General features: G+C 41.6%; 1 protein-coding gene across 3 annotated transcripts in view; it reads left to right on the forward strand.

Annotated features, from left to right (window-relative positions):
- tcf3a (transcription factor 3a) overlaps nucleotides 1-17,810 on the forward strand; it is a 33,392-nt gene that overhangs the window by 681 nt on the left and 14,901 nt on the right. For all 3 annotated transcript variants that reach the window (XM_050032487.1, XM_050032488.1, XM_050032486.1), the window contains exons 2-9: nucleotides 3,091-3,187; nucleotides 3,571-3,643; nucleotides 10,910-10,983; nucleotides 13,144-13,219; nucleotides 13,909-13,949; nucleotides 14,101-14,236; nucleotides 15,947-15,996; nucleotides 17,436-17,535. In XM_050032487.1, coding sequence (XP_049888444.1) covers nucleotides 3,134-3,187; nucleotides 3,571-3,643; nucleotides 10,910-10,983; nucleotides 13,144-13,219; nucleotides 13,909-13,949; nucleotides 14,101-14,236; nucleotides 15,947-15,996; nucleotides 17,436-17,535 — 604 coding nt within the window. In that variant the 5' untranslated portion in view covers nucleotides 3,091-3,133. The remainder of the gene's footprint in view (nucleotides 1-3,090; nucleotides 3,188-3,570; nucleotides 3,644-10,909; nucleotides 10,984-13,143; nucleotides 13,220-13,908; nucleotides 13,950-14,100; nucleotides 14,237-15,946; nucleotides 15,997-17,435; nucleotides 17,536-17,810) is intronic.

The following is a 17,810-nucleotide window of genomic DNA, read 5'->3' on the forward strand; positions in this document are numbered from 1 at the left end:
GGGGTCTTGGATTTTCGTCCCTTCGGCCTCAGCGAGCTCGCAGCGGTATTACTATAACGAGTATTAGTAGCTTATGTGTGCTGGAAAAGATTTCTTTGTTCACTTCAGTGGGCTATAACGTTACAGCACATTAGCATATCACCGCACCGAGTTAGCCCGTCTGTCAGGATTTAGCTGTCTGTACTAACTTAGCATTTATATCGATGTAATAGAAACAAACGTATGAAGTTAGCCGTTAAACGTTACACATACGTTGTTGATTTGTTTTTAGCTAGCGGTGTGACATTCCTGCTTGTGGCTAAAATGGCAGTCTTTCCCACCTGGCATCAAGATGTTAGAGTTTGAGAGATGTGGATTAAGTCAGCGTAGTTATAAAACACAAAATGGAGCTGATAAAATAATTTTTAAAAGTATAACTGTTATTTTTCCACCTCTTTCACCAACATCGTAACAAGTAGCAAAAATGCAGCAAAAGCCTCATTTAACTCTCAGCATCCTGCTCAATTTATACTACATTTTTATCAATTATGTCATGAAAATTTGACTTTTTATTCCCATATTGATGCGTTTTGACCGTCCAAATGAAACTTTGGCTACCCGAGTCTTTGTGTTCCTTAGTGGCCCATTCTCCTGCTCGACGTGAGGGGCAGGCAACAGGTTTTAAGGCCCTTTTAAACGTCCCGCAGGATTTTAACCCACCGATGAGCCATGAAAACACAGGCTGTCGATAACACACTATCTCCTATTTGACGCCCAGGTATGGTTTGTTCTGTGGGTATTTGTGCCTTCAAACTTTTCCTCCAAATGGGCAGGCCGGAGGTGGGGGTGCTCAAGACAAGCGTATACAACTTCCATTTGTTAGGAGGGGCTAAACACTTATCCCCCATTTTGACCTCGGCTCAGCCAGAGACAGAGATGACTACATTATGTAGCACCAGGGTATTTTGGCTTGCTCTGATGTATTAACACGTTTGTCATCTGTGATTAATTGGTAATTACCTGTTGTACTATTATTTACATTGCTTTTGCCTGTTAGGCATGATCGAATGTTTGCATCCTTTCATGCCCTCACAATCGGATGAGGATGTTGTTTCAGCAAATTGTTGATTGTTGCTGTTATCACGGGTTAACTTGATTATAAACAAACTGGTGAGATCACTTTGTTTATTTCCAGGAGGATCACTGCACTCCTGTAATGCACACAGCATTGCATGATGTATTTTAATGTGCTGGGTAATATTTTTGAAGTTCCCACGAACAGCTCCAAATACTGAAACTAATTTGGTTTTTCTGTTTTCAGTGTATTATTTTAGACTAAAAGTGAATCTTCGGTCATGCCCTGAAAACGATACTGAGCTATTCAAGTGGTAGAAGTGAAATCATCTCAGGAACTTCTTACAGATAAACTTGAGGTCATGACTCTGAAAGTTGTGCATTAAGTGCTGTTTAAATTGTTTAAGATGCTGTGTGCTTGTTGTAGTATTTGGTCATTTTTGACCCCTATTTCTTCACTGAACTAACTACTTGCAACAAAACAAAACATTGGACAGATTAATAGAAATATGTCATGATGCAGTAAATTATTTGGAGTATCTTACAGTGGTCAACCTTTGTTGATTGACTGTAAAAAATGTTAATTCAATCTCATACATTTTTTAAGTTATATTTTAAGTAACCATTATGTTGGTTTTCTGTGACTGATCTTTGCACTCAGTGTTCTCTTTTGGCAACAGTGTTTTTTGTTTATTCGTTGTTTTGACATTACATATACTTTTGCAGGCTAAGCAATTGCAGCAGTTCAGACAATATTTCTAATACCCATGATAAAGTGAAAATGCTGCAACATTAGCAGATGTTGAAATGCATACTAGGTCAGTTGTTAAGGCCATTTACAGAGGCACACAGGATTAGCATCCTTCTCAAACAGTTCAAATGTATTTAAAGTCTCAAGAGTGACAACATATACCAAACTCAGGAAAACTTCATTAGCTTCGAGGAACAGTGTCCTCAAGTCAACACCAACTGAGAGACACTTAATTGTATATTTGCTAGACTGCATCACAAACTGCAGCCCCGAAATTGAACTCTTAATCAACGCTTCTGAGTACAAACAAAATCATAACATTACCGTTCCCCCAGCTGCTATTTACTGCAATGATTTTGTATTGCAAAGTGTCTCTGCTGGGTTGCTGGTTTCATGTAGAAACCATTAGGTGATTCACACACATGCACTCATGCATTTGATACAGGCTGGTCATACAGTGCATTTCCTGTTTGAAAATTGAGCATGTCGTGATAATGGTCTGTACGTTTTTCCAAGAGAGCTGTAGAGCAGGTTGGTTTTTGAGGTGGAGGAAGCTGCCTGAGTCCAGGGCCTGACTAACAACGAGTGAAGCATGGCCTGTGGCTAAACCATGGTCACCCCTGTTAGATGTGGGCTACCAGGGAAACTCTTAAAACTGACTGTATTTTTCAGTTTTGGTCACTAGTCCGAGTATCTTGCACAAATGTGCCACTAGAACAGTAATTCTGTATTACAATATAGGTATCAGTTATTCAGGTTTAACTTCATTAATTGTAGAAAGATTACCGGAGTCTTAATAAAAAAAAAAAAAATAGTAGGTTATGTATGTCAGGAGTTGTTTATTGTAATGTATCTTCAAGCAAACTTTTTCCCCTTCTCATTCTCATAACTTTTGCCACCATTCCTATTAGACGTGACATCATTTTGTTTGCTAGCTTTTCTGATGAGATATGGGGACACAACATCACCACTAGACACAACTTTACAACGGAAGAGGCAACAACTCGGGCACTCAGACATGTTTAAACAAGTCCTCAGTTTAACTATATTTTCTAAACCACTTATTTGTAAGTGAAACGGAAGGAACCTCTAATGTCCAGTTGCCTCTGGCATTATATAACCGCATACCTGCACCTCTACCATAAATGCATGATGAACAAAACTACGAAATAAGACGTGATTTGTAAAACAAATAGGAAATGATTTGTTTTAAAGGCTGCAAAATAGCAGTAATGCAGTTCCCTTTTAGTGGACTTAGGTAAACTTCTTTACCTTTATCTTTGCAGTGGCTTGCTGAGACTGAAAGAGCCAAGTGAACAGCAGCAGAGAATGGCTGCAGTGGAAACAGACAAGGAGCTCAACGACTTGCTGGATTTTAGCGCGGTAAGATTTCTCTGAGGCTTGCTTGATTTGAATGTGCATCCTTTCCAGCTCATTCTGTGCTCCGAGTCCTGAACAGTCCTGAGCAGTTCTCAAGTAGGTTGAAATGTGTCAGGGCATCTCAGAATGAGCGAGTCGGTCAGGATTTGAAGGATCGCACCCCGTACGTTAGTCATCTTTTTTACAAGACTTGTTGTCGCATCACTTTAATTTTAGCAGTCACTTAGTCAAAGCTGGCATGTGAAGATTGCCTCAAACCCTGTCCCGAATAGGACAGGATAAAGGATAGGATAGTTTGAATTATCACCTAATGAACCTTTTAAACAAGTAAAGAGGATATAACTCGGCAAAGTCTTCAGTTTATGACTTAATTTCTTTCATTTCAGATGTTTGAGCCTCCAGTTTCAAACGGCAAGAACCAGCCGACTACCCTCGGCAGCAGTCGGTTTTCAGGTTCAGGTAAGACAAAAACAGATTCTCTCCTTTTTCTATGATTTTCTTTCACTCTGGCTTTCTCTTCTTTTGCCTCCAAATAAACTGAAGTGAATGTTAAAGAACATTTTACTTTCTCTTCCTTCCTCTCCCCTAAAGCTAGTGTTGAAACTATTTTATTGGTTTGAAAGGCTCCCTAGTGCACCTCCTGACAGTAAAGCATGGTGATAATGGGCTGTCAGAGCTTCTTGTTGTCTCACAACTCCACTCTATCCATTCATGGTGTTCTGAATGGTAACAGAAAGGGAAATTGTTCTTGTGCCACACGTGTTCTTATGAATTGATTATTGGAAGGAACCTCAGGAAAGATTACCCTGTAATTTCATGTTATGTAGATCAAGCGTCATCTCCTCAGCACTTCCTCATCCTCGCCTTGCAGGTGTCCCTTCCCTCACCTTCTCAGCTGTTGCCATTCAATCATTTAAGGACAAAGGCAGAGGGTGGGGGTTGATGGGAACAGCTCAATTAATCTCAAGTGTTTTCCGTTGTCCTGCAATCTCACACCCTACTTTTCCTGTTTACATTACTCAGTATCCAGCCTCATCATCAGCTTTACCAGCCTTACATGCATACATGCAGAATACTATAAACAAGCAGCATTGGAGATACTCAAAATGAGACTGTGTCCTTTTTTTCAGTGTTTCTCAGTCCCTCTGTATTGCTGTCATCCTCAGAGTGTTTAGCTTAAAAAAAAAAAAAAAAGGCCTACCTGTCCACCTTTATTCCCACTGTAGCAGACCCCCTTGCCCTATATTAACCTTCCTCTGTCACCGCAGTATCTCTAGAAGTGCAGTAGGTCTTGGGGCTGGCGATAGAAATGAAACAGGATATTGAAGCTAAGATGAAAGACAAGACAAGCGGTGGCTGGGTGGGGTATACAGGGCCCTATTTCTTCTATTCACTTGAGGGCCACTTACATGTTCTTTTGTCACAGCAAGGTGTGTGCTTACAAAAGAGACACACTGGTGTTATCAATCCAGCGGCTGCCCATGGCATTGTCCGTCAGCCTTACGATTATACTCCACCCCAAATCTGTCCTTTTATTAACAAACACTCATCCTTGTCAGCTGTAGTAAAAATGAACGATGCTTCAGGCTAACTTTTTGCAATGATTGTACTGTTGTGCCCAAAGGTTTTCATCATGCCTTTTGACACCACAATATTGTTACTTTTTTTGTCAATGACCACACACGTTGATCATTTCTTAACTCAGTGTGTAACAGTACACAAAAGTCACAGTTTTGTTGATACCCCAGTTCACAGTCATGGTTTGGTGTGAGTCCGGTACAGCAGAGAATAACCCCCAAATGTGTTGGCGTCCATTAACGGGTCACAACAGGCTATAAAACAGTAAAGCATCTTTAATGATTTGAAATTGACAATACTTAAATAGAATAATAGAAAAAATAAACCATGTGCATTAGGAGGACTGTTTAGGTTAGTTCCACCTTAGCTATATGCCTATGTAAATTTTGCGTCAGTAATTGTGTGACTGTCTAAAAGAGTGCTTGAAAGGAGTTCGGCTCTGGTTTATTGTTTTCCTTGACCCAGTGATTGGCACGTCTCTGTGATGCTGTCGAATGTGCGCTAGAATGTTTGATGTGTTTCCATTCACATACCCTACATGTTTGAGTAACGCTGACACACCGCCCTCATCTCATACACAACTCTCTCCAATGTTGTTGTAGTTGACCAGGAGCTCCGAGCTCAGCATATGTTGCTAACAGCGTAGGCATACGACTAAAAGGTTTTGGGCAGAACTCGTGCTTGTGAACTTTGGGTCCACATTACCTGCGCCAATGTAATAAACATCAGACACACCTGTGTGGCCGATGAAAATGTTTAGTAGCATTTGACAGATTTTTGGTCTGGAGCGCTTGTGGTTTCCTTCTTCAAAAAGAACAGCTCTGTGGTCTGCTTAATGATATTTACAGTGGATTCCCAAAGGGACAAGTTTTTACAGCAGGAAAAATGTTTCACAAGGTCCATAGAAACTCATACTACAGCACTCCTGCACCACTTTTCTGCTGTCCACCTGTCCTTTCAGTATATTCCAGGGTATTTAGCCACACTTTGGAAAAACAGTGATGGTTTGGAACATAATGAGCAAATGGATGAACAGTGGAGAAGCCGATTATGATGCGGGAGGGGTATAAAATCGTTTCTTAGGATGTTTAAAATTCCTTTTTAACTGCTGTGAAATTTAATCATCATCTTCTAACTGACAGGACTTTAAGTCGACCACGGTGGCTGTTCTTTGTCCATGAGCAAATTAGGAATTTTCAACAGTCATCATTTTAAGCTTTAAAAGGGTTTTTGTTCGTCACCCTCATGTCTGAGTGTTTGCTACAAAGCTGGGGCCAGGAAGCAATTAGCTTAGCTTAGCTTCAAGACTGGAAGCAGGGGTAGTGGCTAGCCTGGCTCTTGCCAACGTCTGAAATAGTCCTACCAACGTTTTTTATAAAGCAGACTAATTAAATCAAAAGTTTTATCTCGTTTGTTTAATCTGTACATAAACAGAAATGAAAAAACAATAATTAGTGGTTTTTAGGAGTAGTTACATGCTGTAACTGTTTTTATTGGACGCAGTGTCTATCTGATGTTCTGTCGTCGCCATGAGGTTGCCAGGTTTGGTACCACCTGTACAAAGTCTATACTAAAACCTGTGCTCACTGAATCTGGCAACCCATGCTGCAGGCAGAGGAGCTGCACAGAAGTGCTGGGCAGATGGATAAACTGTTGTTCATCAAGGAATAGCATGTACTTTTCTATTTTTCATTGTTTCCACATTCCTCTTTGTGTACAAATCTTAGAAAGAAAGCACACCTCCGAGATATGAATTATTCAATCTTTTTCAAGGCTGTACTTTCTGTCTTGGATACTTTGGCAGTGAGATGGGTCAGCGCAATAGCCTACTGCTGGATATTCATGTAGCATATGTGGCTAAAAGAATACTTTTTAAGAAACATGTCTGTTTGCATGCAGCAAAGTTGGTCATTTAAGAGCATTTCTGTTTTTCTGTGTACCTAAATCTGTGCTAAGAACCTGCCTTGGTCAAACTGTATTCCTGCTGTTTGTGGAGCAGCTGCCACGTGTTTCCTTATAGAGTCAGTTAGATGCCTTTTCTCCCAGTATGGTTAAGATTTGGGATATGTGGAGGTTTAACATGTGTGGCTATGGGGAGCCTCCCTTTTAGAGCCTTCAGTGATGATACTATCTCTGCTCGGGTCTTGTGTGCCTGTTCAGTCGCTTTCACTAGCCAGTTAAAATGATTTCAGTGCACTTTCGTTTTTTGGTGGCTGGAAACTGAGAATCTTGAAATGTATTTTTAAACTTCGCTATGGGCTGAAATGCAGAAGGGGGAGAGTTCAAAATTTGCATGAGATGTTCATTTTTTTTACACAGATGTGTTGGAGAATCACAGAGACAAAAGGATGTTTAATTCACAGATAGATTTGCAGTTTAAAGTTTGAATTTCTGACACATATTGCTTTTCAAGTGTATATAATTTCATCCACTATCAGAACCAGGATATTGAAATGTAAGCTGTATTAATGGATTAGCGCATACTGTTGTGTTTGAGAAGTCTCCGGTGACTCACAGGTTAAAACAAGCAGGCCTGTGTTATTGTACATTGTTCAGTATTTCATTAACAGTGTTCACTCTCTTGAGATTTGACCTGACATCATGCTTTGTGTCTGTGTGACTCACTTTGCCAAGGGAAGGAAGAAGGTGTGTAGACAAAACGGCACACTCAGTTATTGGTGCCTGGGGCAGTGTTCATGTAAAAACCGAGACATGTCTGCAAGTTTGGTCAATGTATGTGCTGGAGATTTGCTCATGAAGCCTATGACTCAGGCTGGCTGTCTGTTTCCAGTATTTCTTCCTGTGTAATTATAGACTAGCCATGCTTAAAGGGGCGTTGCATGCTAGGAGGAGAAGTGCATTGGGGTTCACCAGAGAATATGTCTGATGTTACTCACCCTTTTCTTTATTTTCCCTCTCCAGCCCTGGTAGTCTGTCTGAGTAGTGCACTACTCATGCTTTTCTCACTTCTGGTGTCGCTAATGGAATAATGACACAGGATTCTGTGCCATTTTGTCATTCAAAATGTGATTTCACCTGATACCTCTGTTGAAATCTTAATCATACAAGCAGTAGTGTGATCTGTTGTGGAGATGAAAACCATAACAGGTGCAGATAAGACAAAGGAGTAGTGTGGTGAAAGGAAAAGCAACACATTACAAACTGAACAAAACTTCAAAGAAAGACAAATAACTACAGCAAAATTATTCTGAATCAAGGAAACTTTGGTGTAGACAGTGAAGACAAGGAAAGAAACATATCCAAACCCAAACACTGCGCTTGTTTGGAACATAGAAATCATGTGTTTCATGTTTTTTACACATGATAATAATTTAATAGTGTTGCCATTATAGGGAGGGCTATAGAAGCATAAGGGTCAGGTGGATACAAGCCTTTTTTGGTGCTATTCTGATCATGTAAAGATCCAAAACCCAGATGTTGATACTGCTTAAAGCATTTACACTTTTCAAGCAGATTATGAATACATAATAACCTAACCATTTGTAATGAAATAACAAGGCTCACACAAGCAAGACTCAAGAAAACAACCTAAAGAGAGTCCTATTACACTTCTTTACTTTAAGAAAAATCTTATTTCCACTCATGTGTTAAACATTTATCCCATAATTCCATTCCTTCAGGTGTGAATATTCACATTAAACCTCCCATTATTTCCTCCACAAAATCCACTGATTCCATTAAACTTGTTCCCAAATTCATACATAACACCTCTTAACCCTACACTTGACTGCCGTGAATTCGGCATTCTTCTCCAAGAGGAGTTTTGTGCTAGTTTTCTGCAAAGTGCAATATGCACCCTGCTGTTTGTGAAATGAAATGTGACAGTTCACATTTCTTTTTTCTAGTGGCTTACAATCCTCATTTCAAGAGGGTAAAAATACCACATGTTCGTGTCTCGCTAATTAGCTTTGCATCTTTTTTTTTTTTTTTTTCCTTCAGACTTTGCTGATATGTTACACGGTTGAACACATGGTAGAGTTCCCACGCGTCCTGGAAAACAGTTGAGCAATTTTCCAGTCATGGAGCAAAAGCAAAAATTCCTGAAAAATTATTTTAACATTCTCATATTTTCCTTTTGCTGAGAATGAACTACTAGGCAATCTATCAGAGCTCCCCAAAAAGTATCTCTATCAGAAAGGGCCAGGTTATGTTCAGGACCATATTAACATTCAAATGGTAGTTTATGGACGAGAGTATTTTGAGAAGGCTACTCTCGTTCATGTTATGAAATACTGTAAACACACCCCCAAGTCACACCACATGGTAGCACGAGCAAGTTGGATGACGTTACCTTGAAGTGGCTGAAACTCCGAATAATGTCAGTCAAGCGAAGTGTCGAGTGTGAAGTCGTTTGGATGAGCGATTCTTGATAAAGCTGCAAGCGGCAATACTGGAAACCAATAAGTCAACCCATTTGAACAGGCACATTTTGGATGAGCACTGCACAAGTACTAATAAAGTGAAGTGCTTTATATCTGCAGGTTTGTTTGCATTATTTGTTCATCAACTGAACATAATTTCTAAGCATGTAAGAGATGATATCATCAATCAGACTTGTTCAACCATGCTTAAAGGAAAGAGCATCAACCGAACCAGAAGGCACCTCAACAGGCTGCCAGCATCGACACATATTTCTGCTCTAGCCAGGCCAGATAACGTTACCACTTTGTGGCTACTGCATGTGTCGACACAAAGGGATTCCATCCCATATTACGTGCCGCATTTCAGCGACAGTGCCTGTCTTTGGGCAGTTGTAGTAGCAGCGGAGTAAGAGCACCCTATTATTGTCCTGCCTATTGTAAACAACATAATCTCATGAAAATGGGGTATAATATGGAAAAGTTATGGAGATGTTTGGGAAATACATTGGTAAAAATGTGTGGGAACCCTGTATTAGTGTGAGGTGGGATCCCTGTTTGTCATACCAACTAGATCATTACTGGAAATGTTCTGGAAAATGATGTCGAGTGCGTAGAGTGGTAGTAATGTAGGTGCATGACGGACGAAATGTGGTCCTGAAAATTGAAGCTTGTTCCACTTGTCTGTACATTTTATTTTGCAATACTGTTTATGTGACGCTGCAACTGGCTTACCTAAATTTAGTATTGATAACAAAACTGTCAAGAAAAGCGTAATGCAGTGTTAAACACAAAACATTGAATCGGAGCCTGTTCTTGTTTGGAGTTTGGGTTCAGATGACTTACAGCGGAAACGAATGGTTGGCGCATTTTCTTTATCGTCTTTGATTGACGTGGAGAGTGACAGTCAGCCATAGAGAGGGGACAAGACATTGTCTCCTTCATCTCTTATTCTACTGGTGTCGTGTGTATAGATCACAGTTGTCACGGCAATCTAGCAGCTCTCAGCGCTGTGGACCCATCAGTCTGTTCTACTGCTGATCCTGTCATGATTCTAGCCCGCCTCTCCCCCCCTCCCCTCTCCCCTCTCCGCTTTTTAATTAGACAACAAAACAAAAATATGAATATTCATAGAGCTGAGCTTCATTAATATGCACAATTATGCAAATCAGTACGCAATTAAGCTTCAGCTTTCCCCTAGAGATGCTGTGTTGCAGTATGAGAGGAGATGGAGAGAAAGGGGACGGGCAGGAATTTCTGCTTCACCAATCTTTAAAATCACTCCTTTCAAACACGTTCACCTCTCTGAAAGCCGGAGTGCTCTGGCCAGGGATAACGTGTGTCAGCCGTGTAAGACTGAGACCTTCAGCGTGCGTCTGTGTTAAGGGGAAGGTGTAGGCCAAATGTGAATAGATGGGGGACGAATGACTGTTGCCATGGAAAATGTAAAGGAGTGGAGTGGGAGAATGAAGAATGTCGAGGATGATTCTGGGAGCCTCATACTGGGTGTTAATTATTCAAACTTCCTACAGCTCATATCCACACTATGTGACAGCGCTGTCACTATGCTGTCTCTGTGTGAGCTGTGAAGTGAAGCTCTTCAATTGAGGTTACTCTGAGCAGCCTGCAAAACCTGTATCAAAGCAGGTCAACTTCATCATTCTCATAAGTTAGATTTAGTTTTTGCAAAGCCTGAGTGTAAATCCTTGTTAAGAATGTGTCTGCCTTTCTGTGGTTAATAGGCCTAACCCAGTTCTTTGTCTTACAGGTTTAGATGATAGGAGTGGGTCCAGTCCCTGGGGGCCAGGAGAACAGAACAGTCCATCTTTCAACCAGGGACGGGTACGGTTTATCCTCACTAACTACATAGAGTCTGGCCGATAGCAGATGCTATTGAGAGAAACACAACACAAGCTTTCACACACAATGTATGATATGGAAAAATACGTTTTCAAACTGAATTTGGCTCACTGATACAGCACAAAACTGGTCGTGGGTAAATAGTAAGTTATCACCTGGTTCTACACCCTTAGTTTAAAAACACCTTAGATTAAGACCTGGCTCAGATTTTAGGAGTTCACAAGAAATAAAGTGGATTACACACATGAGGAGACATTTGACACATCTTCTAGGAACAACACCATAAACATATTCACACGGAACAGTGAAATAATGGTGAGTCACACATTACACAGTTTTACGAGGATTGTCTTTGGAGAGGGAGCCGTGCACCAGCTCTGTCACAAGCGTTAGTCTGTCTCATTAATCTCTATATGTCTCATAGATCAGTGGTTTGGATCTCACTGGGTATTGTGAGTCTACTTGTTAAACTCAAAAAGCCTTAATTCTACCGTCCAGAGTCCTACTATTATTTAACAGGTTTGCAGTTATTGGAGCAGCTATTTAAGAGGGTTAAGATCTTATTTTTAAATCAGTCAAATGACTAGATATTCTCAGTTTAACACTGGTAGTAACAACCAGGGTATGGGTTTAATAAAATACAAAAGCAGTTCCAGTACCAGCACCCTTAAAGTGATACTGATACCAACAGACTACTTCATATGATTCCTTTATTTCTTCTTCATGTGAATGGGAGCATTCAGTTGTGGAAAATGCCACCAGATGCCACAGGCCTGTCGTGTGTTGTGGCATTTTAGTGTAAAGCCAAACTTTTTAGGGGGCATATCAGCGTGCTGACCTGTCACTTCCGACAAATACACCGCCCTTGACTTAACCACACCACAAATTGTATGTGTAGTAGCTGCTGCGGCAGTGGGCCAATCACATGTTGCGTAAAATCAAAGAATGCTTGCGGTGATTGGCTGCGAGCAAAACCATGGAAGTCGTCTGTTTCTGCTATATCTGGGTACAAGAAGGATTGAATGCAGGTATTGTTTGACTGTAGAAGTCTTGATACTAATTGGTACTGGGTTATTTTGGTCGATACCGTAAAGGGATCTAGTACCAACACCTAGCCATACTACGGACCTGTACACATGCCACGTTTCTTGCACCCTCAAATCCTAATGTGTTTTCAAACTAGATGCGTTGTAGGTGCATTCACAAGTGAGAGTGAAGCTGGTAAACATCTTGCCTTTCTTCCATAAACATCAGTGTATGATAAACATGGAGAAGAAGTTGATTGTTGCAGTGTAGGGCTACCCAGAGCTTTACACCTGTCCCACGCACAATATTCTTGGCTTAATGCACACTTGGGGAAAAAAACCTGGAAGAAGATCAGCTCCGAACTCAGGATTTCTGGTTAGTAGGCTATGACACAGTGCTGGTTATGGTCACTTAGCAACTTCAGAAGCAACCTGCCTCCACACCCTTTGGCACAGAGTAGAAACAAGAGTAGCAACCAGCGCCCAACCTGGCGTTTTCTAAGCGGTTTAAGATGCCTCGGGCAGGCGTTTATGTTGAGCCCTGATTCCCACTGTCTCTCCCTGCTGCCGACTGAGCAGCGCTCTCACTCATGCTTCGGAGACAGACCATTTAATTGTAAAATAAAATGACAAAATTGCTAAAACAAAACAACTGTTGATGTATTCAGACAGTTGCAGATAGCTGACATATTTGTCCAGTTGCCCAACCCCAGTGGGTATCTTGGGTTTATGGATGGTGCAGAATCTCCCAGACATGTCAACCTGTCCACACTTTGAACTTCATTTACTCACATACTTGTACAGACATTTTCATTAGACCCAAACGCAAACTGAGAAATATTGGTAAATGCAATTTATGGATCACTAATCCAGTAGTGTAACTGTGTAGCTGCTAAAGAATGCCATGTTACCCTGTCATCCCAAAACAGAGCAGTGTGAAGCCTCGTGAAATACTAGCTGTCCCCAGTCTCAAAGCCAAGATGGATAATCTTTGTTGACTCATTTCATGAACACGCAACAGTCTCTTCGTGTTAGTAATGGGCTTCTTTTAAATGTATTTTGATTATATATGTTTTCTATCTCTATATCCCTGATGTCTCTGCTGTCTTTCCCTCAGGGTTACGGAGAACAAGGCCTTTACAGTGAGCAAGAAGGCATTGCCTCTGCCCCCATGTATGGATCAGGAATTGTAGGTAAGGAGGTTTGAATTATATAAAGCTGTTGAAGCATGGACACCACAACTTTCACGTGGGCTTTTTTTAAAAAACCAAAAAGAATCAGGGGAATTTTGGGGCCCAGTGTTTCTAATGATAGGACTTCATGACAGAAGAACATGCTGATTTAAGTTCATATCAATGAACTGTGTGACTGAACCAACACAACGAGCTGTTTGTTTGAGAGAGCAGTCATTCATAGAATAGACACTAATGTACCACTTTAGGGCAAGCCATATTTATGCTTAGGTGGCAATGGATGAAGAGAACAGGGTAATCAGGGAGGATGTGGAGGAGGGGTTCTTTCATGTGTTGTTGTTGCAGTTTGTGTGTTCAGGGCAGGAGGGGGTGGGAGGATGTAAAGGGCACCCATGCACAAACAAGGCTCTCTCTTGGGACAGTGGTAGCCTATAGCTCTCCTCTGTTAAACTGTCAGGGGAGGGGACGGAGGTTTGGCACAATTGCCCCTGAACCATTTATAATGGGCCAATTTGTTGTTGTTTTGCTGTCCACAGCCATAAATACCACACATCATCATATACACTCGCACAGCAGATGGGAGGCACCCAAATGAAGAAAGGGGGAATGGCCAGATTGTGATTTAGTATTGACATAAAAGCCCAATGTTCACGATCATGACCTCTTTTTATATTCCTTTCTCCTCACAGGGAAGGCTGAGCGAGGAGCATACTCGTCATTTGCAACACAGGTAGTCAGAATCATCACCATCTCTCATCATGCTCTTTTAGGGAAATTCTGTCCCTTAGTCAGTTTCCTTCACTGCATCACTCTGATTTTACTGCTATAATGATTTACTTCTACACCACATGAGCTTGTGTTGTTTTTTCCACCATCTCTAGCCGGGCTTTATGCCCAGTGAGATGCCCATGCCCAGTCCTGATGCTCTCTCCCCGTCTGGCCTGAAGTCCAATCCCCAGTTTTATTCCTCCTATGAGGGAGGCAACTCTCGCAGGAGACCCTCACAGGAGCCCGTTGGTAAGATTGTAAAGGACTGTTATAAGCAGAGTGTTGGACACAGTCATGAGATTTCGTTTCAGAAAAAAATTCTTTGTGCTGATTTATATTTAAGTCTATGTACATCATCACTTCTGCTGCTGAGGTTTAAAAAAGTGTTTGAGAAATCTCACTTCTGCTTAGTTAAAGAAAGTGAAATCACCAATGAGAGAGGTCATTGAATGACATGAGACTAGAATACCTTTTGATTGGGCATTAATAGTCAGATCATGCTATAGCGCAGCTATGTAGTCTCTTCTTTACTTCTCCTTTGCCTTTTTACACAGAACCAAACAATGGCAGCATCATGCCGCCCCAGTGTGTGATTGTAGAGGTGTGACAGGTGTGATGTGTACCACAAGAGCGTCGGCCTCTTGTGTGACATATAACATGTGCATCAGCAGCGCTTTATAAACAATAACAATAGCATAACATGGCAATAACAATAATTTACCATCCCTGTTACATGGCGGCTGATCTCATTCTCTGCTCGGAGGGTAAGAAGCTCCTGGACCTTTGTGTTTTCCAGACATTTTCAGTCGGTGTTTTTCTTCTTTGAGTTAGCTGCCAGCTGCTTTTTAAATCTCCTGGCAGTGGGTCACCTAAGATGTCATCAAAACGTTACACCCATCCAGTCCATGGTAACATCCTGCGAGCTGGCCCTTTTACACAGACTTCGATTAGGCACTGCCTTCTTAAAGGCGATACAACTCTGTCTTTCCACTTCGCAAACCTATCTTTCATAAAGAATGGCGCGGTGGAATAATGGCGCAAAATTCCTGCTTTGAACAGGCAGTGTAAAAGGGGCTAGTGAGTGGACATAAAAAGGATAGATAGAGTGGTTCAGCAGGACTTCAGAAGGAAGGGGGCTGCATTAATGAATCCCTACATTGGTGGTTGTATGAGCAATAAGTTACCTTATAAGTTATCTTTGTCTATGCGAGCATGCTTTTGTGATTTCCCTCACATTTTGGTTTTAAACTGCATAACTATTGCTGTGTTCACACCTAGTGTCCACCCTACTCTAGTGTTTTGGAACCCCTAAAACGGAGGCCTCTGAAAACGCTGCTGACCCTGTTTTAGTGTGAAAACTCTGGGGTTGCACTTTAGCTTGGATGACCGAAAACGAGTCTTCAGAAAACAATTACGCAGACACACACATTCGCTTTTCAGTCCCGGCATGTCAAGCAAAAACATCATAGCTAGGTCTAAAGCTATGCCTACGTACCTTTTGTGATTTTATCCTTTTTGTCTGGGCACCCCTTTCTCATTGCCATGGCTTCCTCCAGTGATGGATAATGCTTTGTTACCACTCTTATATGACACCCTATTTGCTTTGCAACAACTCCCAATCTGTTTTCCGCAGCCTTCACTGTCTTTTCATGATACTTTCAGTAACTGTTCCACCTTGTCCTCGGTCCAAGCAAAGAAATCTCTGGTCCTACTTTTTGCCATCTCCGTATTTTCTGTAACTAAGCAGCCAACCGCAGAGTAGACAGTCTACTTCCTGTTTACATCGACATGCCTGGTTATGGGATATGCATTTTCAAGTGTGTTAATATGGAAGGAGATTATGTCTGATATGGTGCTTAAACACTTGTGTGTGTACAGAGTTTGAAAATTTTAGTGTGGATGTGGCCTTTGTGTGTGTGAGCATGCTTATGTAATTTCCCTCTGTCTTCCTCCCCTCAGGACCACAGCCAAAAAAGATCAGGAAGGTGCCCCCTGGCCTGCCCTCCTCGGTGAGTACAAGCATCCAGAAACGTTGCAGCCCTGGAATATATCTCAGCCCTCGCAGTCAGTTCATGGGAGCTCATGTTGTCATGTTTTAACACTGCTTTTCACATTCCATTCGGCATCTTTAAGCCTCTCCTTGGCTTGCAACGCAGTAGAATAGCTGCAATACAGGACATCCAGCTCTTACAGCTGTGAAACTGCACCACTGATGTTTAAAAAAAAAAAAAAAAAAGTAGGAAAGGGGGGGAAGCCACTCATTCACCCAGTCAGTCATTTGCAGCATGTATTTATAGTGTGTTGTATTTGTAGGCCCTTTACTTTATGGCCACATTTCTTCCCCTCTGCCAAGTTTACCCGTTAGATCACTGAAGGGAATTCATACTGGGGTTTGATAGTTCGTACTCCACCTCATTTTTTCCCTCCCACTATTGCTCTCTGGGCACCCTATTTCCTCCTCTTCTCTGTTTCTTCCTTCCCCCTCCCCCCTCCTCTCTACCCTGCACACCACCCCACACCCCTCCCACCGCACCCCCCCTCTCCTTCCCGCCGCCTCCCTCCCCTTTCTCTCTCTCTCCCTCCCCCATCCCTCTATCCCAGCTGCCAGTGGAGTTGGCTGCCGTCCAGGATTCGGCAGATGGTTCAGTAATTAGGAGTGCATCTCTCCGTTCCCTCTTCTCCTCTCCCTTCTTTTTCCTCTACTTTTTCTCTCTGTTTAATCAAATTACAGAAGAAAACTTCAGTCCATTTGGATTTGAGTTTTGCAGAGGCAGTTTGATACTTGCTTTTCGTCTAGAATAGTCTTGATTGAGAGCAATGTGATGGTTCAGAACATTGGGTCCTTTATACCCATATACCATGCTTCAAATCCGACTGCATCTCCCATTGTGTGGTCACATATAAATGTGTTTAAGGGTGTGAATTATGTATCTGAAAACCATTCTCAGTGCCATTCTGTTTAACAGGATAAAATGTAAAGCCCCATAGAGATGGGAGAGCTCAGTGAGTGAAATCACTGACACTGCACATTCATACATAATGCTCAGTGCTCCAGTCTGCAGAAATGTTGCAACAGACTGTTTATTGAATTAAGTTGTAAAACCAGATCGTAAAAATAGATTCTTGTCTAGTAAGGAACACATACTTTTAAGAGCTGTGTTTAATCAGGTATTTAATGCATTTATCTTTTTTTTTAGTTTAAAAAACTTAACTCAGTTCCCGCCACTATTTTTATGGGGGAATTAATTTGTGGTCATGCTCCTAAGCACAAAGCACAAAGACGCTCCGAGGGAACTTTTTTACGAGTATCTCAACAGAAGTATGCCAGATGCAGTATGCACTGTACGTTCAACGCGTTAGATAGACTTTTTTTACGGTAGTGATTTGTGATACAGTTCACAAACACTGAGCTGAACTCTTTCACCTTTTTTCTGTGTATCCTCTGTAGGTTTATGTATCAGCCTCAGGAGAGGATTTTAACAGGGACAATGCTGGCTACCCGGCCTCCAAGACAGGAAACGTCTACCCACCACCATTCTACATGCAAGGTCAGTCGAAACAAGATTTGCCTTCAAAGCGTCTCCTTGTTCATTGTGTTGGGTCAAGAAGTTCAGTCTGACTGAGACACTTGTTGTTCATGTGGGTAAATGTATCGGACACGTACAAAGGTAATTATGACCTGGAATTAGCTCCTAAAGATATCCTTACGGAAGTCCTGAAGAACCTAGGAGCTGTAGCCGTATGCGAGAAAACACCAGGGTTGCCATGGTGAGGAAATTTTCCCACCGGTTAATAAACTTGTGACAGCGCTGGTGTTACCGGT

Source organism: Epinephelus moara, chromosome 21 (assembly GCF_006386435.1).
Source record: "Epinephelus moara isolate mb chromosome 21, YSFRI_EMoa_1.0, whole genome shotgun sequence".
Classification (NCBI taxonomy): domain Eukaryota; kingdom Metazoa; phylum Chordata; class Actinopteri; order Perciformes; family Serranidae; genus Epinephelus; species Epinephelus moara.